This window comes from Carcharhinus amblyrhynchos, chromosome 1 (genome assembly GCF_965287045.1).
Source record: "Carcharhinus amblyrhynchos chromosome 1, sCarAmb.v2.hapA, whole genome shotgun sequence".
In the NCBI taxonomy this organism is placed as follows: domain Eukaryota; kingdom Metazoa; phylum Chordata; class Chondrichthyes; order Carcharhiniformes; family Carcharhinidae; genus Carcharhinus; species Carcharhinus amblyrhynchos.
Window position 1 is genome coordinate 147,089,908 of NC_137324.1, and position 27,612 is coordinate 147,117,519.

The 27,612-nt window shown below is 42.4% G+C and overlaps 1 protein-coding gene across 1 annotated transcript; it reads right to left on the reverse strand.

Moving 5' to 3' along the window:
• Positions 1-314: 314 nt before the first annotated feature.
• ccna2 (cyclin A2) lies at positions 315-26,953 on the reverse strand. The gene is made up of 8 exons (XM_080193508.1): positions 26,124-26,953; positions 24,428-24,662; positions 19,952-20,064; positions 13,132-13,355; positions 11,222-11,426; positions 10,738-10,851; positions 2,861-2,994; positions 315-1,544 (listed from the first exon to the last, which is right to left on the reverse strand). Exons 1-8 carry the CDS (start codon positions 26,319-26,321, stop codon positions 1,481-1,483), a joined length of 1,287 nt encoding a protein of 428 aa, XP_080049634.1. The 5' UTR covers positions 26,322-26,953; the 3' UTR covers positions 315-1,480.
• Between the last annotated feature and the right edge of the window lie 659 nt (positions 26,954-27,612).

The window sequence follows — 27,612 nt, forward strand, 5'->3', positions numbered from 1 at the left end:
TATTTTGTATCAAATGCCATTAAGTTGCATTTCAAGGATTTATGAATTTCTCCCATCTAGAGTACCATTATTATAAAGCCTCTCCACCACAAATGTCCTTCACATGCCAAAAATCCCTTTTACCAATCTATGTCCTGGAATTTGCTACAATCCTGCTGTATTACCAGGTTTTGCATGATCCACAAACTTCAAAACTACTCCTTCAAGGGTCAGGTCATTTACATACAAGAAAATCAATGCATATCTGCATATTGAAGCATGCAGGATAATGTTTCAAATTCTAGATGCTCAAAGTTTATTGCTCAGGCACAACATTGGATCTACTGCATGTTTATTTGTAAATTTGTTACATGTTCCATAATTTACATTGGAAGCCATTCAAAATGACATGGTAATGGGCTTGATTTTTCCCTGCCTTGTTCAGCCATGGTTTTCAGGCACAATTAGATGGTTTACAAGTTTAGTTGAAAGTTCACCTAAAAAAGTCAAGTGTTCATGTATTGATTGTCCAATAATGAAAATTCTTTTGCTTGCTATGTGCTGCCCTATCAAACAATGGCCAATAAGTTTAAACTTCAAGGGGACAAAGAAGAAAGTGAAAAAGCTCAAGTAATTGATGAAATGTTAAGCACATTCACTTACTAAAAAAAACAACCATAAAGTTTTGATAAAGGCAGCTTTCTAACCATGAACAGGGTCCTTAGGAGCCACAAAACATTTGCCTATTGATGTCTGGTAATACTTCAAGAACTTAGTCCCATATGACACACAACAGGAAAATAGCAATGGAATTGGACATCATAAAGCTTAAAGTAGCTAATCCTCAATTAGAATGTGCCAAATGCTTGGTTTAGCCATACTGAGGATTATTTTTTGACATAATGTTAAGCATATCCCAACAGGCCTATATTGCAGTCATTATAGTCCACATCTGAAAGCTTTTCCCACTCAAATCATGGAGGCACCAATACGTATACTAAATTAGTGCACTGGGTCACACTGTCATGTTTAACCCACTTGTGTTTTTTTTTAATTGAAATCTTTGTTCAACTAACATCACTTGAAAGAAGCCTGTCAGGATTATTCAAAAATCATACATTGGCATTCTTTCAAGATACCTAATATTCTACTTGCGATAAAAAATTGTCCGCACATAGTTTCCCAAGTGAATTAACAAAAACTTATTGGTTAATTTGGGCTTGGTTATTTTAGCTCTAAATATAAAAGTTGTATACAATGGGATTGCACATGTTCATAATTAATAAAAATGTACAAGTATAAAATATACTTCAACAGTTGCTTGTAATATCCCACAAAAGTCAAATTACTCCTGGTGTAGATTTCAGTTATCCAGTGCTAGAAGTTGCAGTGGCAAGTTGGTCGAAGTCCACATTGCGCTTCAAAAATACTGAGCTGTACAAAAATAGTCTTCAGATTCTAAATGGTTGCAATATATACACATTAAACAAGGTGGATAGCATCACTGTTTTAAAAGCAGCAGGTCCAAGGAGTGTGGTGGGTCAATGATCGACACACAATGATACCTGCAAGAGAAAATTCATTTTAAAATGGGACAAAAATATTTTCCTGCAAGTGGTGCTGAAATACACAAAGCTCAACCCAGTTGAAAGAGGTAGAACACAAGTGCAATGAGAAGTTTTATCCTAATCAACAGCCTTGCCATTTGTTCACATGCAAGATAGATTTCACATTAGCAGTGATATTTATTGTAACAAGTTAGCACATAAAAAATACAAGTACGTTCTTGGCAAAATGGTCTCAGCTGAGGCCATATATTTCACCTAAACCACTTCACAAGCAAAGACATAGTAAAATGTCAATAGTTAGACTGACCCAAGGTGACAGGTGAACAGATTCAAAAAGTTACCTGGACTAAGGCATCACAATTTTTCATATGAAATACACTGCATTCCTCTGAAGCAGTGAAACAAGCCATACCAAACCTTCAAGTGCAAAAAAAGTGTGTATTTTATGGCCACAATGTACTCATTTATAGACTGCTTCATCCTTAAGGATCCAAGGGACAGATATTTGGGAGCTTTTACTAAAGAACTGGTAAATACAATGAAACATTTCATTTGACTCAGTTTCAGGACAGCAAAACACAGCATCTATCGGAGGCTTGTACAGCAGGCAGTGGCACTCAAGAGTTTCATTATCCATTAATAGTTGCAGACATTAAAGATCTGGCAACCAGAACACACATTGCTGTCCCACATTATTCCCTATGGTAGGGCTAAGAGAGAGCCATATGATTATCATAGATATGAGAAAGATTTATCTGCATGCATTATGGTTTGGATTTTTCTTGTTCATCTAATGCTCAAAATAAAGACTGCACAAGGTTATCCCAAGTCGTTTGATCTCAAGTTATCATAGGTACAGAAAATTAGTGATTCCGACAATAGTCTGAGCAGCCACCATACAATTCTGAATTTGCAGCTTTTTAAAAGCTTCCATGCAGCCTCAGCATTCAAAATGTGAAGTAATGAATTACGGGAATGACCTCAACCTCCACAAACAGATTAGTTTCTGTCTAGACACAAGCGGAATGCTGTAAACTTTCTCACCTATCCTGTTCATATTATATCCAAAGGTAGTTGTGAAGTAATTCATTATGCTGCATTTTTTGTTATCTATCTCAAATCTCTGCCTAATTAGAGCTCATGCAAATACCATCGTGTAACAGCAAGTCCTCTTAGCAGTCAAACAGTCATGAAACTTAGTTACAGCTGCAGTTATCCTGCATAAATAGATTGAGGCTAAACAAAAATTTAAAATTCCCAATGATCTTATTTCTTTCCTCATTGATCAAGTTGACAGTTAATACCATACTTACTTAGAGCTTTTGTATTTCTCCCGTACAGCTTGCTGTGCATGTTCAGGTGCTTTGAGGTAGCTTTGGTAAATGTCTGTCACACAAGGCATTAAGCTTTCCAAGACATATCCTGTCAATTGAGCTAATGATCTAGGCTGTAAAGAAAATGCCATTGAAGTTAAACAGATTATACTTCACAGCTCAAAAACAAGAAACTAGCAATTTAACTCTAAATTTTAAAAGTTTTCATAAAGACAAAAGTAATGACATAACATGCATCCTAATTATCCTATTTCCAGGAGTTTCCTCTGTAAGGGAAAGCATTTCTGCCTGTCCCTTAGAAGGGATAGATTGGGCCATACAGGGTTTCCAAAGCTAGTGTTTGTATGACAGATCAGTTAAAAGCTGTTCAAAAAGATGTATGCAATTGAAAGTACAACAATTGAGGCCCAGAAGAGGCACGAAGCCAAGAACAGTCCTCCTATTCAGGTCACGAGTTTCATTGGCAAGTTTAAGATGAGCATGAACATGGACATTTTTCCCACCCAACTGCTGACAATTGAATTAGGCAGGCAGATGCACCTGCACCCAGGTACCCCACTGAATGATATGTACTTGTCAACCATACAAACCTCAATAATGCAAGTGGTTACTTTTGCAGAGGGTGGCACCAACTACAATCATGACCATTATAGCAATGGAGGATTTGCCCAATTAATTGAAATTCTACAATCATTCCAATCAACTTTCTCTTACTCCATCAGGAAATTCATTTAGACTAGTAACATATAATCTGCGTTTTACAAACAAACCCTAGCTCTCCCTCAAACCTCTCCACAAGCCTGTTGATTTTTTTTGTTTCTTAAAATCAAACCTACCACTGATGTTAAACTAACTGGCCTCATTGCTTGGACTCTCCTTACACCCTTTCTTTAATAAAGATATCACATCTGCCACTCTCCAACCCTCTGCACTTTTGTATCTAGAAAAGATTAGAATATTATGGCAATCCCTTCCACCATCTTCACTCCATTTTCTCCCCACCTAGGGCAAATCACATGACCTACCAATCCTACTCAGCCTTTCCAGTACCACCTTTCCCAGTTTTCACATTATTTGTTGCTTCTACCAAGATGATTCTTCTTTGGTAAATACAATATTCACTCCATGCTCTCAAGCACAAGTTAACTTGTCTGTCGTCAATAGGGCCCACTTTTCTCATTCATTTAAATGCCAGAAGATTTGAGATCTTCTGCTGTAGTTGTAGCACTTCTGCCTTAACATAGAAAGCTCAGGATCCTATCCCAGGTTTTCAAGACTAAGGAGAGTACAACCATAACGTTGCCAAATGTTAATTAGTAATCTTCAAATCCTTCCTACACAATAGGGCAAGCGGTCAAAGCAGAGATTCCTGGTCAGCCATGGTGATAGAAAGAAAGTTGGAGCTTTTATCATCATGATCCACACTTTCAAACTGCGATATGCAAAAGTGCATGTCATCACAGGATCACTGAATACCACAAACACCAGATGATTTATGGGTTCTATTCTCAACTTGCAGGGCTTTTTCTCTTCAATCACCTCAAAACCTATTCCATTTGACCTGGTTCTCATTTGAAGAGCCCACTTGAAATGCACCACTCAATTTTAACTCCCTCATCATCCAAACAACCTTGTTTGTAGTAATGTACCTAGCCTGTATCTGAAACATATCTTCCTTAAAAGATAACCCATGATTATTACAATTCTTCAGATCAGTCTTTTTCATTTTACCCTGACTAGATCCCTTCTCAACACATTGACATTAGCCTTCTTCAAATCTTAATTATTCTACTTCTATATTGTTCTTTATTTTTATCCCATCCCACTTACAGAAAAATTCCCTCAGACAGCAGGTTCACCTTATTTCCCAACTCCAAATGCAGCAATGCCTCCTTTTCTAACTGGGCTAAGAACACAAGTTTTCCACATTTCAGGATTTCCTCCCTTATGCTTTTGTTATAGTCCCCCAATATCACTAGTTGTTTCTGTTATTTCCCTGCAGATTTGCTCCTCCTGCTTACTACTGAAGCCTAAATACCCCGGTAGCATCAGTTTCCCACTTCTAACAAGTTCCCTTGCCCACATCCCTCCCCTTCTCCAACATTGGAAGCGGTGCTGATTAGGAAAGACGCTGCAAACAACTACTTCCAACGCCCCTGCATCTTTTCTGAACATTATATCCAAGCACACAGTTCTCACCATTTTTAAACCATGCTTCCATTATTGCCACTACATGTTCAAACTTCATTTATATATATATGCATTGTAATCCTGTCTTTGCACTCCCAGTAGTCCTTCTTAATCTGCCCCTTCTAATGTGGAGCTAACTTCTTTGCTGAGCACTGCAAAACACTTTATTCCACCCTTTCTACTTCAATATGCTGTTACCCACAACTCTGCCAATTTAGTTTAAACCCTCACCAACAGGTCCCTATACTATCGAGGTTTAGCCAAGGGCAGGTCGTGCCTTACAAGCCTAGTTGAGTTCTTCGATAATGTGACTGAACACATTGACGAAGGAAGTGCCGTGGACGTAGTGTACATGGACTTCAGCAAGGCGTTTGATAAGGTCCCCCATGCAAGACTTCTTGAGAAGGTGAGAGGGCATGGGATCCAAGGGCCTTTGGCCTTGTGGATCCAGAACTGGCTTGCCTGCAGAAGGCAGAGAGTGGTTGTGGATGGGGCTTTTTCTGAATGGAGGTCAGTCACCAGCGGAGTGCCTCAAGGATCTGTTCTGGGACCCTTGTTGTTTGTCATTTTCATAAATGACCTGGATGAGGAAGTGGAGGGATGGGTAAGTAAGTTCGCTGATGACACGAAGGTCGGTGGTGTTGTGGATGATCTGGAAGGATGGCAAAAGTTGCAGCAGGACATAGATAGGATGCAGGACTGGGCGGAGAAGTGGCAGATGGACTTCAACGCGGATAAATGTGTTGTCGTCCATTTTGGCAGAACCAACGGGATGAACGAGTACACTATTAAGGGCAGAAGTCTGAGTAGTGTTGAGGAGCAGAAGGATCTTGGGGTCCGGGTCCACAGGTCTCTTAAATCGGCCTCGCAGGTGGAGGAGGTGGTCAAGAAGGCGTATGGTGTACTGGCCTTCATTAATCGAGGGATTGAGTTTAGGAGTCGGGAGGTAATGCTGGAACTTTATAAGACCCTTGTCAGGCCTCATTTGGAGTATTGTGCGCAGTTCTGGTCGCCTCACTATAGGAAAGATGTAGAAGCTATTGAAAGGGTGCAGAGGAGATTTACAAGGATGTTGCCTGGACTGGGAGGCATGCCTTATGAAGTTAGGTTGAGGGAGCTGGGACTCTTTTCCCTGGAGAGACGAAGGTTGAGAGGCGACCTGATAGAAGTTTACAAAATGTTGAGAGGAATAGATAGGGTGGACTCTCAGAGGCTATTTCCCCGGTTTGAAATGGTCGCTACAAGAGGACACAGATTTAAGGTGCGGGGAGGGAGGTTCAGAAGTGATGTTAGGGGTAAGTTTTTCACTCAGAGGGTGGTGAGTGAATGGAATCGGCTGCCGTCAGTGGTGGTGGAGGCGAACTCGCTGGGGTCTTTTAAAAGACTTCTGGATGAGTATATGGGGTTTAATGAGATTGAGGGTTATAGATAGGTCTGTAGGTTGGTAGGTGATGTGGTCGGCGCAACTTGTGGGCCGAAGGGCCTGTTTGTGCTGTAGTGTTCTATGTTCTATGTTCTATGTTCAAATTTGGTTAGATGTCTTCTGCCCAGAATAGGTCCCAATGCCTCAAAAATCTAAGTCCCATCTTGCCCCATGCTTCAAACCACATATTGGATCATTCCCAGTGTTCGGGGCTAGCGAAAGTAGAAAGACAAGGTACAGAGATTACAACATTGAGGTTTTTTTTTAAAGACTTCCTCCCTGGTTCCTGAAAATTTGACCAGACCTCAAATACCTGTCTTCTGTACATCACTGGCACCAAAGTGTATCACAACTCTTGCCTGACTTTCTTACCCTGCATAATATTGCACACCCTCTCCATCATCATTACCTTTACTGACACCAAGGAAGCAACGCACCACACATGATGTGTTACTGAAATGTTGATCTGTCCCCAACTACGAAATCTCTTAATTGCATTTCTATGCTTTGCTGTTCTGTCTGATGCAGTCCATTGCCCATTGATGCCATGATTTGGGCTACATTCCTTTAGAGTAGCATAACTCCAGCAGTCTCGAATGCCATTTGAGAGCAGCACAGAGGCTCCTGCATTTCTTGCCTCTTCTTCCAAATGCTTCCCCACCTCCCCCCCAACAGATCATACAATTCAGGGACACCACATCTTCCTGTAGGATCCACACAATGATTATATTACTAATTAAACTGACCTGATCAAACTGTACTTAAAATTCACCAAGTATCAGTCAGACAGATAAAAAGGCATATGGTAGCACAGGTCAGAGAAATAAGGCAAGGGGAAAATAAGGTTTCCAATAGCTATACTGAGGCCAAAGTTATGTGGAATTACAAATAGCTGACTACAAGGCACAGACAGTTAGAAAAGAAAACCTGGTTAAACCAATACACTGCCCAGAAAATCCAAGCTTGCAGTCTTCATTCTGTAGATTGGGAAAGGCTGTATTATTTGCCATCTTTAATGGCCTATAGATAGTTTTAGGTAGAGAATTCCAGAATAATGATGAACAACTGTGATGAAGGAGCCACCTTAAAAATGTCAAAGTCAGGAAGATTTCTGACATGGAGATAATATTCCTGCTCTTGTCTGTGGTAGAGTCAAGAAGGGAAGTTGTTGTCATGGTCTTGATAAGTCATCGCTGGGCATTCTTGAAGAGTACACCTGGTAACCTGCATTTGTATTGTTCCCTCAGTGACTCATCCCATCACAAAAAATTGACAGTGTGCCTCATACTAAAATGGTTTCCAAAAGCTTGGCCAAAGGGCTTTTTTTTAAGCATTTATTAAATTAGAGATAAAGGCAGGAAGGTTTGAGAGACAATTTCAGAATGGAGTGTATGTAACTGGAAGTATGGACACCAACAAAATGTTGCATGAATACAGGGATACATGATACCAGAATTAAAGAGAGCAAATTATCTGGCAGCATTGGCAGGCTGGAAGAAACTGAAGGTAGAAAAGGGGAAAGTTAGATTTTAATTTAAGGAAGAGCATTTTAAACTGGAGGGATTTCTGGACCAGCAGCCAATGCTCATCATGAAGAAAGAGTGATTTGCAGATGTCTAAAGCAAATATTTCATAGACATCCAAGACCGGCTGAAGGATGATAGAGGGATAAGGACTACATGTCCATATGCAGTAAGCCCTGAATAACTGAACCACTGCAATCCAATCCATGTGATGTAAATACATGCACAGAGCTGTTAGGGAGGAAGTTTCCTGGGTTTTGACCCAGCAACTATGAAAGACAGGTGATATAGTTCTGAGTCAGGAGGGGAACTTGGCGGTGGTGGTGGTTTCCCATGCATCTGATGATTATGGCTGTAGATTTGGAAATTGCTGTCAGGGGAGTTTTAGAACATTAGTCTAAAATTTGCTGATAACACCAAAATTGGTGGAATGGCAAATTGTGTGGAGGGTGTGGAGAGTCTGCAGAAGGATCTAGATAGGCTGGGCCAACGGGCCAGGAACTGGCAAATGGAATTTAATGTTGGCAAGTGCGAAGTTGTCCACTTTGGTAGGAATAATGGTAGGAAGGACTATTACTTACATGGCGAAAAACTGCAGCATGCGATGGTGCAGAGGGACCTCGGGGTCTTTGTGCATGAGTCACAAAAACCCAGTCTGCAGGTGCAGCATGTGGTCAGGAAGGCGAATGGGATGCTGGCCTTCATAGCGAGGGGGATTGAATATAAAAGTAGGGAGGTCTTTCTGCAACTGTACAGGGCACTGGTGAGGCCGCAGCTGGAGTACTGTGCGCAGTTTTGGTCGCCGCACTTATGCAAGGATATTTTGGCCTTGGAGGGAGTGCAGAGGAGGTTTACTAGGCTGATACCGGAGTTGAGGGGGTTGAACTATGAGGAGAGGCTGAATAAACTAGGCTTGTACTCATTAGAGTTTAGATGAATGAGGGGAGATCTCATTGAGACACAAGATGATGAATGGGATGGATAGGATAGAGGTGGAGAGGCTCTTCCCGCTCAAAGGGCAGTAGGACTAGAGGGCACAGACTCAAGATGGGGGGGGGGGGTGGTTTAGAACAGAGTTGAGGAGAACTTCTTCACTCAAAGGGTGGTGAATCTCTGGAATTCTCTGCCCGTTGAAGTGGTGGAGGCTGCCTCACTAAATATATTTAAGACGCGGGTTGGTAGGTTTTTGATAGGCAAGGGGGTTAAGGGTTATGGGGAGAGGGCAGGAATGTGGAACTGAGACACGACAGATCAGCCATGATCTTATTGAATGGCAGGGCAGGCTCGAAGGGCTAGATGGCCTACTCCTGCTCCTATTTCTTATGTTATGTTCTTACAGCGCAGTACAGGCCCTTCGGCCCTCAATGAGGTTTTGGTAAGTCACTGTGGTTGCATCTTGTAAATTGTGTATATTGCTGCCAAGCTTAGGCTGATGAGTAGAAAGTAACATTCGTGTCACATGTCAGGTAACAACCATCTTCAACAGAATAATCCAACCATCTCCCCATGACAGTAAATAGCATTACTACTGCTGAATACCCCACTAACATAATTCTGGGGATTACCACTGACCAAAAATTGAACTAGACTAGCCATAAAAGTACTGTGGCTACAAGTGCAAGTCAGGGGCCCAATATTCCAGTGTGATTCCCCAAATCTCATCCACCATCTACAGAGCACAAGTCAAGAATGCAATGGAATACTCCCCACCTGCCTGGATGATTGCAGCTCCAACAATACTCAAGCAGCTTGACAACATCCTGGTCAAAAGCATTCCATTAGATTGGCATCCTATCAACTTCAATATTCATTCCCTCCAACAATGGCAGCAACATACACAATTTATAAAATGCAACCACAGTGACTCACCAAAACTTCCAAATCTACAGCCGTATCAACTAAAAGAGCAAGATCAACAAATGCATGGGAAACCACCAAGTTCCCATCCATACTCGGAATTATATCACCTTTCTTTCATAGTTGCTGGGTCAAAACCCAGGAAACTTCCTCCCTAACAGCTCTGTACATGTATTTACATCGCATGGATTGGATTGCAGTGGTTCAAGAAGGTGGCTCACCACCATCCTCTCAAAGACAATTAGAGATGGGCAATGAAAGCTGGTCTAGTCAACAACACCCACCCACATCCCACAAAATATATGTTTTAACTGACATCAACAAGAAATATTAAGCACAGTGACCAAACGTTAAAAGAATACCTTAGGAGATAAAAATGGCCAAGAGCTTTAGGCTTGAGAGATTGCCCAGTGATGGAGCAATTGAAATCATGATGATCAAGCAGTGGAGATGAGAGATTGTGCTGGATTTTGAGAATGACAGCGATCATGAAGAAATCTGAAGTGACCGAATATCTAAATTTTTGTTTAAAATAGTTTTTGGTTTTAACCTGGAGCTGATGTAAATCAAAGAGCACAAGGGGTATGGACCTAGTGTAGTGCGAACTTAAGCAGTTTTGTGTAGTTAAGTTTATGGAAGGTAGAACCTGAGGGCTAGCCATGAATGCATTGGAACAGTCAAGAGGTAACAAATTCCAATTTTAATAAATGGAAAATGGTAGGAAAGTGAATTGCAAATCAGGAGGAAATTTTAAAAACCATTGGTTAAAAGGCCTGAATAGCAAATTCCCACAGGTCTTTCTGTAGTTAAGAAATTGTATGCTTGTGTAAAAGCAGAGATTTCACAATAGTTACTCAACTCACCCAGCTAGTTCGTGATATTGTATAGTTGGCCAAACAAAAGGCAGATGCAGCAAGGACAGAAGGTAGATATTTCAGGAATGTTTCTGAATCAATCAAGCTGAGTTCTGCCAGGTACTGTCAAAACGGAGAGAGATATTTTGGTTATAAAACATAAATAGGAGCAAGAGCAAGTTATATTCTGTCCTCAAGCATATTCCATAAGATCATGGTTGAACTTCAGCAACTCCAATTACCCCACCTTTTTCCATTAGCAAATCTATTTGCATAAGTCTTGAATATATGGAATGACTGAGCATTCACAGCCTGCTGGAGCACGGAATTGCAAAGATCCGCAAGAAATTTCTCTCCCCAATCTCCCAGCAGCTTGTTCACTGAACCATCCTATTAGTGAAATTAAAGATTTAATAGGAATATAATTGTGTCTTTAAAATTGGAGATTAGAAAAACAAGTTGGGTGGAACCTGGAGAACCACATAATACTCACCATAGATAAGCTCTCAACTTTACTGCTGGCTTTCTCACGCCCAACATATTGGTTTAGGAATTGGTTTATTGTTGGTACTGCCAAGTCAAATGACAAAACTTTAAGAATAAGATGTTCCATACGTAGAACCTGCTTCTTTGTGTAGGTATCATCAGTTATGTATACAAATTCAACAAGTTCAGGTGGATATATTTCTTCAAATTTTCTGTAGGAAATAAAGTCTGTAAGTACACTTTGCAAAGTAACAACAGTGCCACAATGACTGGAAATTGTGATAAGAGCAAGGTCTACCTACAATGACATCAGCTAACCTCAGAACTCTTTAGAACTGTTTTTAAAATTTAGACGACTGATCAAAAAAATGGGTGCCATGAATCACCTGATGTCCAATATGATAAGTTGGCCATCGTCACAAAGTTTTCATAGGCATTGCACATAGACCTGTTGCTTAGAATTTCACACCTTGTGGGGGTGGAGTTAAGGTCCACTTCAAACAGGGACTCTTAGAAGACGAAAGTGCTGGTCTTATCAGCTGTTGTTCTATCAAGGCAATGGGAACTGCTAACCAGCCAAACAGACATTCAAACAACACTCCCTGGAACCAAGTACATCAAATGGCCACAGCATGCAACAGTTTACACCTCAAAGGCAAGCATAACACAATATAATCTTTATGAATTCTATTTCTGATCCGTGTGCATATTGTCATGTTTTTCTGCCCCCCCCCCCTCCCTTTTTGGTGTTAGACTCAAGAAAACCTTTTGCAATTTACAAAACATCTACATTTAACACCAATGCTTTCTTTAAACAAAAGAGGGGGAACATTACTCATGAGGATTTAAAAGTCAGCCTTGGCTATTCCTTTAAAAATTTGATTTTCAGGTGAAATGAAGGGAGACGGAGCTAGACAGGAAAAAGAGAACAGACAGAATATTCCAGAAAGGGAATGTAAAACAGTTTGGACTGAAGCAGGGATCTCACTATCCCTTAAAAAACATCACTGGCTCAGACTTGAGGGAGGTGGCAACCAAGTTTGCTCATTTAATCTCCAAGTTTGATGGCTGGATGTTTTATTTTATTTTCTTCGAGCCATTAAGAAATCAGGTAAATTGGTCAGTCCAACACTGGCCCTTGTCATTGCAAAGCAAGCTTTCAGGAAAAGTGTATAAACTATGAGACAGTAAAGAGGATATTTTAAGTGCCTACCAGTCAGAAATTGTGTGCATCTGACTAGACATCTCTGGAATTTGGAAGGCTTAAGCAGCTTGTTTTCAGTGAGTGTGGACACTTAAAAACAGAAGTCAGCTCCAAAAACCTGTGTGAAATAAGTCTGAGTTTAAAAACTCCATACTTTTCCAAAAGAACACATGTAGAGGAAAAGAGGACTAGAGGCCAGGCAGCCAGCTTCACTGGCTGATGATATGAGCTGATCTACAAGTTCTCATACCAAAAGGAAACCATTTCTTAACTAACTGAAAAGTATGTAGTGATAGGAAACTGAGCACCTATGGCAGAGGGGGGACAGCTGGAAACGCCGGGGACTGCCTCAGGCCAGAAAGAGGAGCCCAGGAAGATAATTTTAACTGACAAAAGATAGAACACCATACTGACAGCTGGAGGTTACGGGAACGCTGCAAAAGAGAATGGGTATCCAAGAGTGTAGCAGATCAGGCAATGGCTCAAACAGGCAGTAAATGCCTGTAGGTGCACAAAGCATGAAGACGAGTTTATAGAAGTTGGCAAGAATCAGAAGGGAGAGTGGCCACATTTCCCCAGGGCAAGGGGAGTAAGCCTCTGATGATACAGGATCCAGCTAAACACTACTGCTGGGAAACATCAAGTTGAATTGAAAGCAAAAAGCTGAGAATTTTAGTGAATCAAACTACGCTTTCAGTAAAGTTCATACTTACGATGCCAACAGCATTGCAGCAGTTCCTACAAGCTGGAGTTTCCCTCTGAGGACTGACATGGATGACAAGAATCTGTCAATGTAATTTACAGCAAGATACAATGTTTCATTCTGCAATTTGTATTCTTCGCCAACTTCCACCAGCCAATCAACAAGGATAGCCCTCATACTGTTGGTTATGTCAGGCTGTTTCTTCATGTACCCTGCTTTGGGTCTGCATTTCAACTAAAAAAAAATGCAAGTTATCAGTTTCTTAGAAATCTTATCCTTCCATGAGGACCATTGGTCCAAGCTCAGTTATGGTAAATGCAAAGAGGCAAATCATAAATGCTTATCAACCCAAATAACCAGCTGTCAACATGATGAGTTAATGCTGCCATACTTCTCAGCACGTAATTCTGCAAAATCAGTTATTACTTTTGATTGGTATTTTGTCTCATCTTTGGTATAGTGATTGTTATGGGATTCACTGTCCAGAAGATTGGACTAATGAACAAGTTCAAATCCAACCATCTCAGCTGGGAAAGTTAAATTTATCATAGAATAGTTCCAGCATAGGCAGCAACCATTTGGCCCATTGTGTCCATGCAGACTGTGCAAGAGTAACTCTGGTCATGTCACACCCTCACCTTTTGTGCATAGTGCTGCATTTAATTCCTATTTGAAAGGAAGAGTTAAGTCTGCCATCAGACAGTGCAAGTCCAGATTCTAACCACTCTAAGTAAAACAATTTTCCCCATCTTGTTGGTGTCTTCTGGTTTTCAATTCTTACATCAAGGTGAACAATCTCTATTTCTACAAAAGGCCCCTTGTGATTTTAAGCACTTCTATCCAACCTTCCTTTATCAAATGTCTCCTTCAAGGCAAACAACTTCAGCTTCTCAATGTTCCACAACCATCCCTGGAACTGTTTCCTTAAATCTTGCCTGCGCCCTCAATAAATCTTTCATATTCTTCTGGAATTAAACAATAGTCCACGTAAGATCAATTGTATATTTTATCAAGGGTCACTGACCTCCTTGCTCCTATACTCCAGAATAAAACCCATGATCTCATTTTTGTTTTAAAACCTCTTTCTCAACCAACCCTGCCACTTTCAATGACTTCTGCACATATACCCCCAAGTATCTCTGTTCCCAAACACCCTTTGCTTTATATGGCTTTAGGAAGAAGAACGTAGAAAGGCAATCACTTCACATTAAATTTTATTTGTCACACATTGAGTTTGATCATGATGTCTATTACTATCCTACTCATGCTTGCAAGCATTATGTTTTGTATCATCTGCAAATTTTGAACTTATGCCATAGGCCATTAATACACAAAGAACAGCAATAGTCCAAGATCCAGCCTGAGGGATTCCACTGTATACTTTACTCCAATCTAAAACTGTTAATCACCACTGTTTCTCATCACTTCAGTCAGCTTCATATTTATGCTGCCATCGCTGCTTTTATTCTGCAGGCTTCAACTTTTACTGGCAAGCCTGTTGCACGACATTTTATTAAGCTTCTGGCATATCTATGCACACCATAAATACATCACCCTCAACAATTCATCTAAAAAAAATTTGCTTCCTCAGTAAGGAAATACTGTAAGCATGCCCTCTGTTTAAATTCTCTTACAGATCCCTTTTATTTGGCTACAAGAGGAATCATTTTTGGCTGTCAGTCACTTCTTGTACTGTTGCTGCTCAGTCTTTTTTATTTCTGAACTTTCTACAATTGGCCTTGTTCTCTCCTGTATATGAATAAATATCTCCAAAACAAAATTCAGAAATCAAAAGACCATGAATGTACTAGAACGCAAAAAAAAAATCTGCTGTACTTACCCAGTCAGGCCTGAAACATCACATACAAACATGGTCAATTTTTAATTTCCTTTTAAAATATTCAAGCAATCATCCAACTTCAGTATAAGCAAACACTGACAGCCAACATTAAAAAAAAGGGAATCCTTTTATAGCATCCATTGTTTATTTGGCTTAGAGTGGAACCAGTTAGGAGCCAGTAATGGAATTTAAATGGAGAGAGAGAGCATGGCTGATATAGTGAATAGTCTTTTCTTAAGTGTTCTTCCCATCAGTAACTGCACGGGACAAGCAAAGCTACTGTGCACAGTTTAATCCATTGCACAAAACATGTTTTAGTTACATTTTCACCTGCATAGTTTTCCGTGATTACCAAGTACCGAGAAAAACTTAGAATAAAAGGTCCCAGATTCAATCACTGTTTAAATGAACCAGCAGATCTCAATAAAAGGTAGTTGTCAAGAGCCTCATGATGTTGGCTCAATGTAACTAGGCTAAAAGATATGAGTCATGATGTGGAAATGCTGTTGTTGGACTAGTGTAAGTACAGTAAGAAGTCTCACAACACCAGGTTAAAGTCCAGGTTTATTTGGTAGCAAAAGCCACTAGCTTTCAGAGCAATACTCCTTTGTCAGGTAAGTGGGAGTTCTGTTCACAAACAGGCATATAAAGACACAAACTCAATTTACAAAATTGGAATGAGTCTTTACAGGTAATCAAGTCTTAAACAGGTACAGAATGAGTGGAGAGAGCATTAAGCACAGGTTAAGAAAATGCGTATCGTCTCCAGACAGGACAGAGAGAGAGAGAGAGAGGGAGAGGGAGAGAGAGAGAGAGAGAGATTTTGCAAGCCCAGGCAAGTTGTGGGGCTTACAGATAGTGTGACATGAACCCAAAATCCTGGGCTGAGGCCATCCTGTCTGTGGAACTTGGCTATCAGTCTCTGTTCAGTGACTCTGCGTTGTTGTGAAGGCTGCCTCAGAGAATGCTTACCTGAAGATCAGAAGCCGAATGCCCACGACCACCAAAATGCGCCCCAACAGGAAGAGAACACTTGCCTAGTGATTGTCGAGTGGTGTTCATTCATCCGTTGTCGTAGTGTCTGCACGGTCTCCCCAGTGTACCATGCCTCAGGACATCCTTTCCTGCAGTGTATCAGGTAGACACCATCGACCGAGTTGGAAGATTATGCACCGTGTACCTGATGTTCTCACGTGAGACGATGGCATCTGTGTCGATGATCAGGCACATCTTGCAGAGGTTGCTGTGGCAGGGTTGTGTGTTGTGGTCACTGTTCTCCTGAAGGCTGGGTAGTTTGCTGTGGACAATGGTCATGAGGTTGTGCGGTTGTTTGAAGGCAAGAAGTGGGAGTGTGGAGATGGCCTTGGCGAGATGTTCGTCTTCAAATGACATGTTGAAGGCTCCAGATATGTCGTAGCTTCTCTGCTCCGGGGAAGTACTGGACAACGAAGGGTACCATGTCCACTGTGTCCCGTGTTTGTCTTCTGTGGTCGGTGCGGTTTTTCGTGTTGGAATTGTCACTGATGAGTTCAGCACCTTATGCTGTTCTTATGAGGGCATCCTTCAGCCTCTGGGGAGGTGTCTGTTGCGATCCTCCTCATCTGAGGAGATTCTGGGTACATGGAGGGCTTGCCTGTAGGAGATGGCTTCTTTAACGTTTAGGTGGAAGCTGGAGAAGTGGAGCATCATGACATTATCTGAGCTTGCTGAAGTGCTGAGCTGACTGTCCTTGATGGAGATGTCCAAGAATGCAACTTATTCCAGACAGTAGTCTATGGTGAGTCTGATGGTGGGACGGAACTTGTTTATATCATATAGTTGTTTCAGTGATTGTTCACCATAGCATCCAAAAATAAAAAAATGTCATTGATGTGTCTAGTGTATAGCATCAGTTGAAAGTCCTGTGCATGAAGATGTTGGCAAATTGAGATGTGAATTTAGACCCCATGGCTGTTATGTCTGGATGAAGAACTGGTTGTTGAAGGTGAAGATGTTGTGGTCCAGGATGAAGCGGATGAGTTGTAAAATTGCATCCGGAGACTGGCATTTGTCAGCATTGAGTACTGAGGCAGTTGCAGCAATGCCATCATCATGAGGGATGCTGGTGTAGAGTGCTGAGGAGTGCTCCTGGTTCAACTGCTCCACGTGTGCTGAATTTCTGGAGGAAGTTCGTAGTGTCACGACAAGAGCTGGGGGTTCTTTGTACAAATGGGTTTCAGAATGCCCTCGATGTAGCTGGGAGGAGAGGTTCTCACACAGGGTCTCGCTGCCCGATATGATGGGACAGCTGGGTGAGTATGCCTTGTGTCTTTGGGAGGCAGTAGAGATTGCCAATGCAGGCAGTATGTGAGATGAGAGCACGGAGGGTGCTCTGAAGGTCCAGATCAAAAAGGTCTTGATTAGTCTGTTGAGTTAAGTGTGTTCTTTGGCCAGATCTGCAGTTAAGTGTTTGTAGTGTCCTCGTTGTTCAGTTGTCAGTATACTTCTTTGCAGTAATCCATTCTGTTCAGTAGGGCAATGGCCCCTCCTTGGTCTGACAACAATGTTGCAGTTGCTTTTGTGCTTGGGTGATGTTCGGGGCTGTCTTGTGAGTGCGGCTATGAATCTGGTGTTGACGCGCCTCCTGATGACTTGGGCATACATGCCAAGTCAAGGGCAACAGCCTTCTGGAGGAGTCCAATTCAACTCTTTCATTGTCATCAAACGAGCAGACAAAAGGAGGGGCCATCGTCATACCAAACAGAATGGATTACTACAAAGAAGTGTACCGACAACTGACCAACGAGGAACACGACAGACAATTACCTGCAGATCCAACCAAACACACTCGTCAACTCAGACCGATCAAGACTTTTGATCCGGACCTTCAAAAACACCCTCCGTGCTCTCATCCCACGTACTCCGTGTTGGGGATGGGGGGGTTCTTTCGGGTCTAACCAAGCAAACAAACTTAAATTACATTCGGACAAAGAAAACTACACTGCCTCCTGAAGATACGATGGAACAGCTGGGTGTATCAGGCAATGGGACCCTGTGCAAGAATCTCTCCAGCTACGTGAAGGGCATTCTGAAACCCATTGTACAAAGAACCCCCAGCTTTTGTCGTGGCACTATGGACTTCCTACAGAAACCCAGCACACATGGAGCAGTTGAACCAGGAGCACTCCTCGTTACAATGGATGTCTTGGCACTCTACACCAGCATTCCCCATGATGGCATTGCTTCAACTGCTGCATTACTCAACACTGACAACTGCCTGTCTCCAGATGCAATTTTACAACTCATACGCTTCACCCTGGACCACAATGCCTTCACCTTCAACGACCAGTTCTTTATCTAGACACACGGAACAGCCACAGGGACTAAACTTGCACCTCGATATGCCAACATCTTCATGCACAGGTTCTAACAAGACCTCTTCGCCACACTAGATACATCAATGACAACTGAAACAATTGTACGACGACATCAACAAGTTCCATCCCACCATTAGACTCACCATGGACTACTTTCCAGAATCAGTTGCATTCTTGGACACACATCTCCAAAGAAGGATGGTCACCTCAGCACTTCACTGTACTGCAAGCCCAAGGATAATCTCACGATGCTCCACTTCTCCAGTTTTCACCCTAAACACGGTAAAGAAGCCACCCCCAACAGACAAGCCCTTCATATACACAGGATCTGCTCAGATGAGAAGGATTGCAACAGACGTTTCCAGACACTGAAGGATGCCCTCAAAGGAGCAGGGTATGGCACTCGACTCATTGATTGACAGTTCTGACATGCCACAGCAAAAAAACTGCACCAACCTCCTCAGAAGACAAACACAGGACACGGCAGACAGAGTACCCTTCATCGTCCAGTACTTTCCCCGAACAGAGAAGCTATGACATCTTCTCCAGAGCCTTCAACATATCATTAACGAAGACAAACTTGTCTTCAAACAGCACAGCCTCAAATGACCATTGTCCACAGCAAACTACCCAGCCTTCAGGAGAACAGTGACCATGACACCACACAACCCTACCATAGCAACCTCTGCAAGACATGCCAAATCATCAACACAGATGCCATCATCTCACATGAGAACACCAGCCACCAGGTACACAGTACATAGTCCTGCAACTCAGCCAACGTTGTCTACCTGATACACTGCAGGAAAGGATGTTCCAAGGCATGGTATATTGAGGAGACTGTGCAGACGCTACAACAACAGATGAATGAATACCACTTGACAATTACCAGGCATTGTTCCAATTACCAGGCAGCATTCGCCCTCTGATCTTCAGGTAAGCGTTCTCCGAGGTGGCCTTCACCACACGACTGATAGCCAAGTTCTGCACACAAGGATGGCCTCAACCAGGATCTTGGGTTTATGTCACACTATCTGTAACACCCACGACTTGCCTCAGTTTGCAAAATCTCACCAACTGTTCTGGCTGGAGACAACACACATCTCTTTAACCTATGCTTAACCCTCTCTCCACTCACACTGTCTGTACTTTTAAGACTTGGTTACCTGGAAAGACTCACATTCCAACCATTATTCTGTAAATTAAGCGTGTGTCTTTATATGCCCTGTTTGTGAATAGAACTCCCATTTACCTGACAAAGGAGCAATGCTCTGAAAGCTAGTGGCTTCTGCTATCAAATAAACCTGCTGGACTTTAACCTGGTGTTATGAGGCTTCTTACTAAAATATATGATCCAGGGCTATGTATGTCAGAGATGCACTGAGGACTTGGCTGGAAAGTTTCAGTTAAGCAATCTACCAATACAGTCTAAGGTTCACACAAGAAATCATTTGGGTAAAGTTCTAAATGAGTTGCCAACACACAAGTCCAGCACAACAAAATGAAAAATAAATTCCATGTGCGTGGAATGCAAGTCAACACATTTGCAGACATATTATGGGCTCCATACATACAAATCTGAAAAGTTAAGGATAGATACGCTTGGAATAGATGCTCTGCTCAGGGTTCTTTACCTCCATTTCTCTTAGATATTTGTGAATGTCATCTGCATATTCAGGTAATGCATTAACATTTAGATGTTTTTCTTCAACTGAAGATGTTGACATGTCCAGCACCATTGGGGAATCTTTTTAAAAAAAAGACAAAGCTGATTAGTCCGCCACTCAAGTTATTTCCACAATTGTAGAGTAAATTGACTTGATCAATGTCCATCCTGCTTACAAATATCTTTCACACAAAGGCATCATCTGAATCCACCCTTCCTTCAACTCACTAGTTGCTAACTTCATACATGCCTTTGTTGCCTCAAGACTGACCCAGACATCTCTCTCTATTTTAGACTCTTGGACAACTTCCCATATTCCATCTTCCATAAACTTGAAGTCATCCAAGCTTCTGCTGCCCAAACCCAAGTCCCATTCACCCATCACCCCTTTAATCATTGATCTACATTTGAGTTCTTTAAACAAGAGCCATTTTAAAATTCACCACTTTTTAAAAGCTTATAACGACCTCATCCTTTGCTTATCTAATCTTTCCAGCCCCACAAGTCAAGATATTAAGAACATAAGAAATAGGAGCAGGAGTAGGCCATCTAGCCCTTCAAGCCTGCCCTGCCATTCAATAAGATCATGGCTGATCTGAAGTGGATCAGTTCCACTTTCCTGCTCTCTCTCCATTACCCTTAATTCCCCTGTCTATCAAAAACCTATCTACCTGCGACTTAAATATATTTAGCGAGGTAGCCTCCACCACTTCAATGGGCAGAGAATTCCAGAGATTCACCAGAGTGAAGAAGTTCCTCCTCAACTCTGATCTAAACTGTCCCCCACCCCACCCCCCCCTCCCCTTATCTTGAGGCTGTGTCCTCTAGTCCTGCTATCCTTTCTAAGCAGGAGGAATCTCTCTACCTCTACCCTATCCATCCCCTTCATTATCTTATACGTCTCTATAAGATACCCCCTCATCCTTCTAAACTCCAACGAGTTTAGGTCCCTCTGCACCGTAGCATGCTGCAGCTTTGCCCCTTTTAAATAATAATTCCTCCTACTATTATTTCTGCCAAAGTGGATAACCTCACACTTGCTAACATTGTACTCCATCTGCCAGGTCCTCACCCACTCACTCAGCCTATCCAGATCTCTCTGCAGACTTTCCACACCCTCCAAACAATTTGCTTTTTCACTCATCTTCGTGTCATCAGCAAATTTCGTCACCCTACACTCAGCCCCCTCTCCACATCATCTATATAAATGGTAAACAGTTGAGGTCCCAGCACCGATCCCTGCAGCAGTACAAATATTTGTACTTCTCCAATTCTGGCCAATTGAGCATTCCTAATTTGAAGTGCTCCACTATTGCAGGTCTGCCCTCAGCTGCTGGGGCCCCAAACTCTGAATTCCTTTCCCAAAACACTCAACCTCTCTTTCTTTCTTTAAGGCACCCCTTAAAATCTAATTAAATTTTTGACCATCTACTTTAATATTGCATTATGTGGCTTGGTGTAAACCTTCTCTATTTTGTGAAGAAGTTTGGGAAATGTTATAATAAAAGCACATATAACAACGGCAACCCATTAAACAACCTTAACTTCTGATATCCCAACTGAACTGGGAACTTATGTAGCACAAAAGAAAAAATTGCAAGGAAAAGGTATTAGACAAGCTGAGTGTTAAACATTCCTGGAATAAGTAGAAATTGGCTTAAGGAATAGACTTGGAGTGACAGACTTAACTGAGCGGCATCCAGGAATGGTATGAAGTAGTGCAAAATGTGCCCCAGGAAACCAACAGAGTTTTTAAATTTAGAAAAAAACTGGGCTGAATTTTACATGTAGAGATGGCGGTGTTGGACTGGGGTAAACACAGTAAGAAGTCTGACAACACCAGGTTAGAGTCCAACCAGTTTATTTGATAGTAATCTCAAGCTTTCGGAAACGGTGTTTCTTTGTCAGGTGTGTGGAAGCTTGAGATTACTATCAAATAAACTGGTTGGACTCTAACCTGGTGTTGAGACATTTCTTACTGAATTTTACATTCAGGGCACGCCAGCAGTCAGTTTGGGCAGGAGCAGATATTGAAACCCACTCCCATCCCAAACTGCACTGTTAATGCAATATTACACAGGCTGGCCAATTAACAGTCATCCAGCATGAACTGCGCCCTGAGTGCTGCCAGACAGGGCAGGTGCTGAGAAAAGGGAATATGTGGGCTTGCACTTCTAATGTGACCCCTCAGCTGCTGCAGACCTGTAAATATATATCAGTGGAAAACTTGTGCCAAAAGTGTTGAGGCAAGACAATTATACACAGATCTCAGTTAATTTCATCTGAACCCCAAATTTCACTGCACCCTGGACTGAGGTTGTATAAAGGCTGCCTTGCCAGTCTGCCCAACCATAAAAGCAGACAGACAATGCAACAGTCACCTACTGTCTAATTAATTTAAATCAGCTTCTTGATTCAGTGCACTCACTGACTCACATGTCGACCAAAATATCACAAGGGTGCAATGACATCGGGACATGCACACAAAGTTTATACAAAGTTCTGGCCCTGGATTCAGATATCTCAACACAAATTGATACTGAAGAGAAGTAAAATCACAGAATCCTTCAGTGCAGAAGGAGGCCATTCCACTGAAATAGAGACACAAGAGAAATGTAGTCTATCATTATGTATGATGGTGTACTGAATGGACATAAAAACAAACCAAGAAGAAAGATACCAAATCACTGTGGTTAATGAATGTATGAAGTTATGGGACAAAATAGAACAGCAAACAGAACGGTAAACTATAATGATAAACCAGAGGGTCAAGTGGACAAGTTTATTTCCAGATGTAGTAATGCAAGGAAACCTTCCATCTTGGAGGTCCTGCAATTACAAAGCTAACACTACATTAAGCATGGACACAAGATACGGCATCAATTTGGGCTGCTCAATTGGTCTTGAGACCAACAACTGAGATAGAGACCTACAATTAAGTTTCTTACTCTCTAATTCCTACCCAAAGAAAAAGACTATAAAGCACATCAAGGAAATCAAGCAGCCAGCTTGGAAGTGGTACCGTCAGTGGTTAAAACATACCAACACTCATTTTCTAGCTTTCACAAAGAAAGCAAGTATCATGTACCCCAGCATGAGTCACTACCTCAACAAGAGGGCAGCAGAGACTGAAAGAATGTGTTTTTTCCCCTCAAGAAAAATCAAGATTTCAAAGCAGGTGCTTCATGCCTTGAAGAGCCCAGAGATAAAGTTACCTTAAGATATTGGAAAATCCAATGTGAAGATTTAACTTCTTTCATACAATGCAAGAAACACTGGAAAGGGCAGCATTTGTTGTCCTTCAGGTGGTGATGAGTGTGTTACAGAATCACTGTAGATATACCCACACTGCTACTGAGACACATCCAGGATTTCAACCCAGCAACAATGAAAGTGCAGGCATTATAGTTCCAATTCAGGATGGTTCATGGCTTGGAGGGGAACTTGGATGTTCAGGTCTCTGCTGCCCTTGTTCTTCTACATGGTAGAGGGTAAATTAGAAAGATGCTGTCAAAGGCAATTTGGTGAGATATTGCAGCACATCTCATTGGTGGTACACACTGCAGTAAGTGTGCAATGGTGACAAAAAGGAGTGAATGTTTAAGGTGGTGGTACCAATCAAGCAGGTTGCCTTGTCTTGGGTGATGCCAAACTTAAAGTGTCACGTTGCTACAAAAGTTGAGAGCATTCCATCATAATCCTTTATGCCTGTAGATGATGGACGGGCTTTGGGGGGGGGGGGGGGGTCAGGCGTTACTTGCCAGAGTTCACAGCCTCTGATTTATTCTTGTCTGTGTTTATATGGTCAGTCCTGTTCAGTTCCTGGTCAACAGAAACCCTCCCAGAATGTTGATAATGGAGGATTCAGCAGTGGCAATGCAAGTATAAGGCAAAATGGTTGATTCAGTTTTTTTTTACAGACAGCCATTGCCTAACATTTGTGGCATGAATGTTTATTACCACTTATCAGCCCTAGCGCCTGAATGCTATCCAGGTTCATATGCAATAACTGAGTTCTGAATAGTACTGAATGCTGTGCAATCAGCAACAAATATGCCCACTTCTGACCTTGAAGGAGAAAAATGTCATTGATGAAGTAATAAAAAGGTTGGGCCTACTCTGCACTAATGAGGAAGTCCTGCAGCTACATCTTGGAATGGAGACGACTGGCCTCCAAAACCACCTTCGGATTTGCTATATAGGGCAAATATAACTCCAACAAGTGGGGTTATCCACCACAATTGCCCATGGATTTCAATTTTATTGTGGTTCCTTTGTGCCACAACTGGTCAAATGCTGCCCTGGTGTCAAGGTCACACGTGAAGATGTAGAAGACAACATTCAGTGATATAAACAGATGGATGGTGATGTCAGATTAAAAATACAAAGTGCAAAGAAAGTCAATATTTAAAATTCAGACATCTACATCATACAAAAAACTTACCAAAGCTGACATCTGCAACACACTCATTAGTAGCCAGAGGCTTGCAATTTCCAAGTGACAAAATAGCCGAATTTAGTGTCAGACTTGCAGCACTTCCTGCATTTCTGCTTGTACTTTGCTGTGGAGCACCATCAGGCTCATCTACGTGGATAGTGAATGATGGTTTTGTTGGTGCTTTTCCTGTTGGTAGCGGGCCAGAGTTTTCATTGCTGCAGATAAATCCTGATGTTGAAACCTGTAGGTACAGCATAAACATATGAAAGGATCGTATATAGATTCTTGTTTGAAGAACATTTTTACTCACGATAGGATTAGAAAAGCAAAAGATTTTTTGAGCCAAATTAGTCATTTTAAGGATAGACATTGTCCGAAGTGATAACACAATCTGACTTCCATGTTTAAAAATATAACCCATTTAAGAGTTAATGAATGTTGTAAGAGGGAGAAAAAAATTCAAAACTGTTTTCCAGTTAGTGCATAACTGAAAACCAAATGAAGGTCAGGCTCCATATGATACCTACAACAAAATACTCCCAACATTTCTACCTAGATTTATTTGGGTGAAATATACAGGGCTAATACTGCCCATGGAAGTGCTTTGACAAGTTATCCTGAGGTGAAATGCAGAATTAGTGATCACTTACTGAATTAAGACTGCAGAAACATTCAATAGATGTAACCAGACTGTAGGTGAAGAGGGGAGGCCATGGTACACACCCCAAATCTGGCACTGTGCTCATTTTTTTGCTTGAGTTGTGCAGACCTGGAGGCTAGCAAATGCTACATTTACCACAGCTGCTGCATTGGTGGATAAACTTTAATGCTTGGCTCCCAATGATCCCAGTCATAGAAGACAAAAGCTTGTATAGCTTCACAATAGGCTATAGAATTCCTCGTCAATTGGCAACCAAGATCAGTCAATTATTCCTGCACTTCCAGCAGCCACCATAAATTCAAATTCATGAGGTGCCCCCTACTTATGTACAAAAGGTCATCAAGTTTTAGTAATGTCAGTTGAAAGGAACACATCAATTTAAAATACTACCCAAGCTATGTAAAAGAATACTCAGTTTTCCTATAATTGTCTATTTTATCGCCAGCGTGCCCTTTCCAGTGGCATCACTGACAAACTGCTCCAACGCAGTTCACAAATTTACTCTCATCGCGGCCACGTAATCCCAGAAAACCACGCCAACATTCAGTAACGATTTCCCAACATCTGTAGGTTCGGAAGTGGTAGGGAGCGTGAACGATTTGAATTTTACAGCTCTCGGACACTCCACATAAATGAAACTATTAAGAACACCACAGCCGTTTTGACTTGTGATTTGATAGAAAACCGAAGAGCACAACTTTAAAAAAGGTTTACTGGCATCGAAAGCGCTACATTTTCTGCATCACAAAGGGAATGATTACACGTTTAAAGCCTGCTTTTTTTTTAAGAACAACTTGACAAGTCACCAATCTAGAAGCTTGAATTTTCAATGCTAGCAGAGTCAAAATAACCGTAGGGCCGTTGCAAAACGGAAACGGAATGGTGTTGGGGACAATTTGAACTTCACGCTATTCAAGAATACCGCCCAGGGTCTCATGTGTCGGAACTGGCCATCCAGCCTTGCCCGCTGCCTGTTAGAGACCCCCAGCTTGTGGCTGCACAGACCACCCAGTGAGAGCAGCACCTGTCTCTTTTACTTACCGACTTGCGATGGGGCTGGAAAGACTGGTTATTCTGCAACACTCCGAGCACCTTCCTGCCACCCATTGGGGTGGCGCCTCTGGCCACACTCCGCTCCCAAATTGGCGGCTCCTGCTCCTCCCAGCTGGCGGCTTTCATGCCCGAGGGCAACACGTTTTCCCGGTCCCTGGAAGCATCGTCAGAAGAAGTCTGAAACATCTCGAGCTCGAATGGGGAAAGTTTTAAAAAAAGGCCGAATAAAACAAAAATTCAAAAATATAGATTGTAAAATAAAAATAAATAAAATACAGCTGTCACGTTGGGCTAGGGATGGAGCTGAACAGGATGGCGACTCGGATCTGTGTGCCCTTCCCCTCTGGCTGAGCCCAGGCCCTCGTTGCTTGAGGAGGGAGAGGCCCCGGCTCGAGCGTTCCTCCGGCCAGGTCCCGCCCTATAATCCGTCCCCCGGCCGCCTAACGCCAGGCTGCCCAAGTTCTCGAGCGGGGCGGGTGGCTGCGCGAGCAGTAGTTCTTCCTTCCCTGCCCCGCGCTGCACTCGGACAGTTTGCTCTGCGACCCTGCCCTGCACTCGGACAGTTTGCTCTGCGACCCTGCCCCGCGCTGCACTCGGACAGTTTGCTCTGTGAGCCTGCGCAGCGCTCGGACCGGCTGCTGTAACTCTGGCCCGCGCTGCACTCGGGCAGTTTGCTCTGTGACCCCGCCCCGCGCTGCACTCGGGCAGTTTGCTGTGACCTTGCCCCGCGCTGCACTCGGGCAGTTTGCTCTAAGAGCCTACGTAACGCTCGGACCGACTGCTGTAACTCTGCTGCTCATGTAACCTGATGGCAGACCGTTAAAGTCCATTCAGTTCAAGTGTCCCGCGTCAATTGAAATCAGCCAATGGGCGCTGGGCGCGCGCGGCTACGTAGCGCCTGTCGGATTTGAATTTTTTTTTCTCCGGCTTGGCTTCTTCGCGCGATGGCAGCTTGTCAATCAAAACGGGAGCCGACTGGGTGGCGCCAGCGAGGGAAGGGGAGGTAAAGAGCCATTCCGAAACACTAAGTTCTTGTCTTCGTGAATGAAGAGCGGAATGTGTCAATATTAGGACTAACACTGCCAGTAAAACTGAAGTTCTTTGCACGCTGATTTTCATATTTTGCACTGTATAATGTACAGCCCCTTTCCATTAAGTCCTGTCTTCAAAATGTTGCCTCACGTTGTGGTAAAGTTTAAGAAGGAAGCTGTGGTGCATAACCTCATTCATTTTGTACTTGTGGGTCCATATGACACGAAGATGAGTGGAAAAGCAAATTGAGTGTAGGGTGTGGAAAATCTACAGAGGGATTTGGATAGGCTGAGCAAGTGGGCAAGGACCTGGCAGATGGAGTATAATGTTAGCAAGTGTGAGGTTATCCACTTTGGCAGAAATAATAGTAGAAGGGATTATTATTTAAAAGGTGAAAAGCTGCAGCATGCTATGGTGCAGAGGGACCTGGGGGTCCTTGTGCACG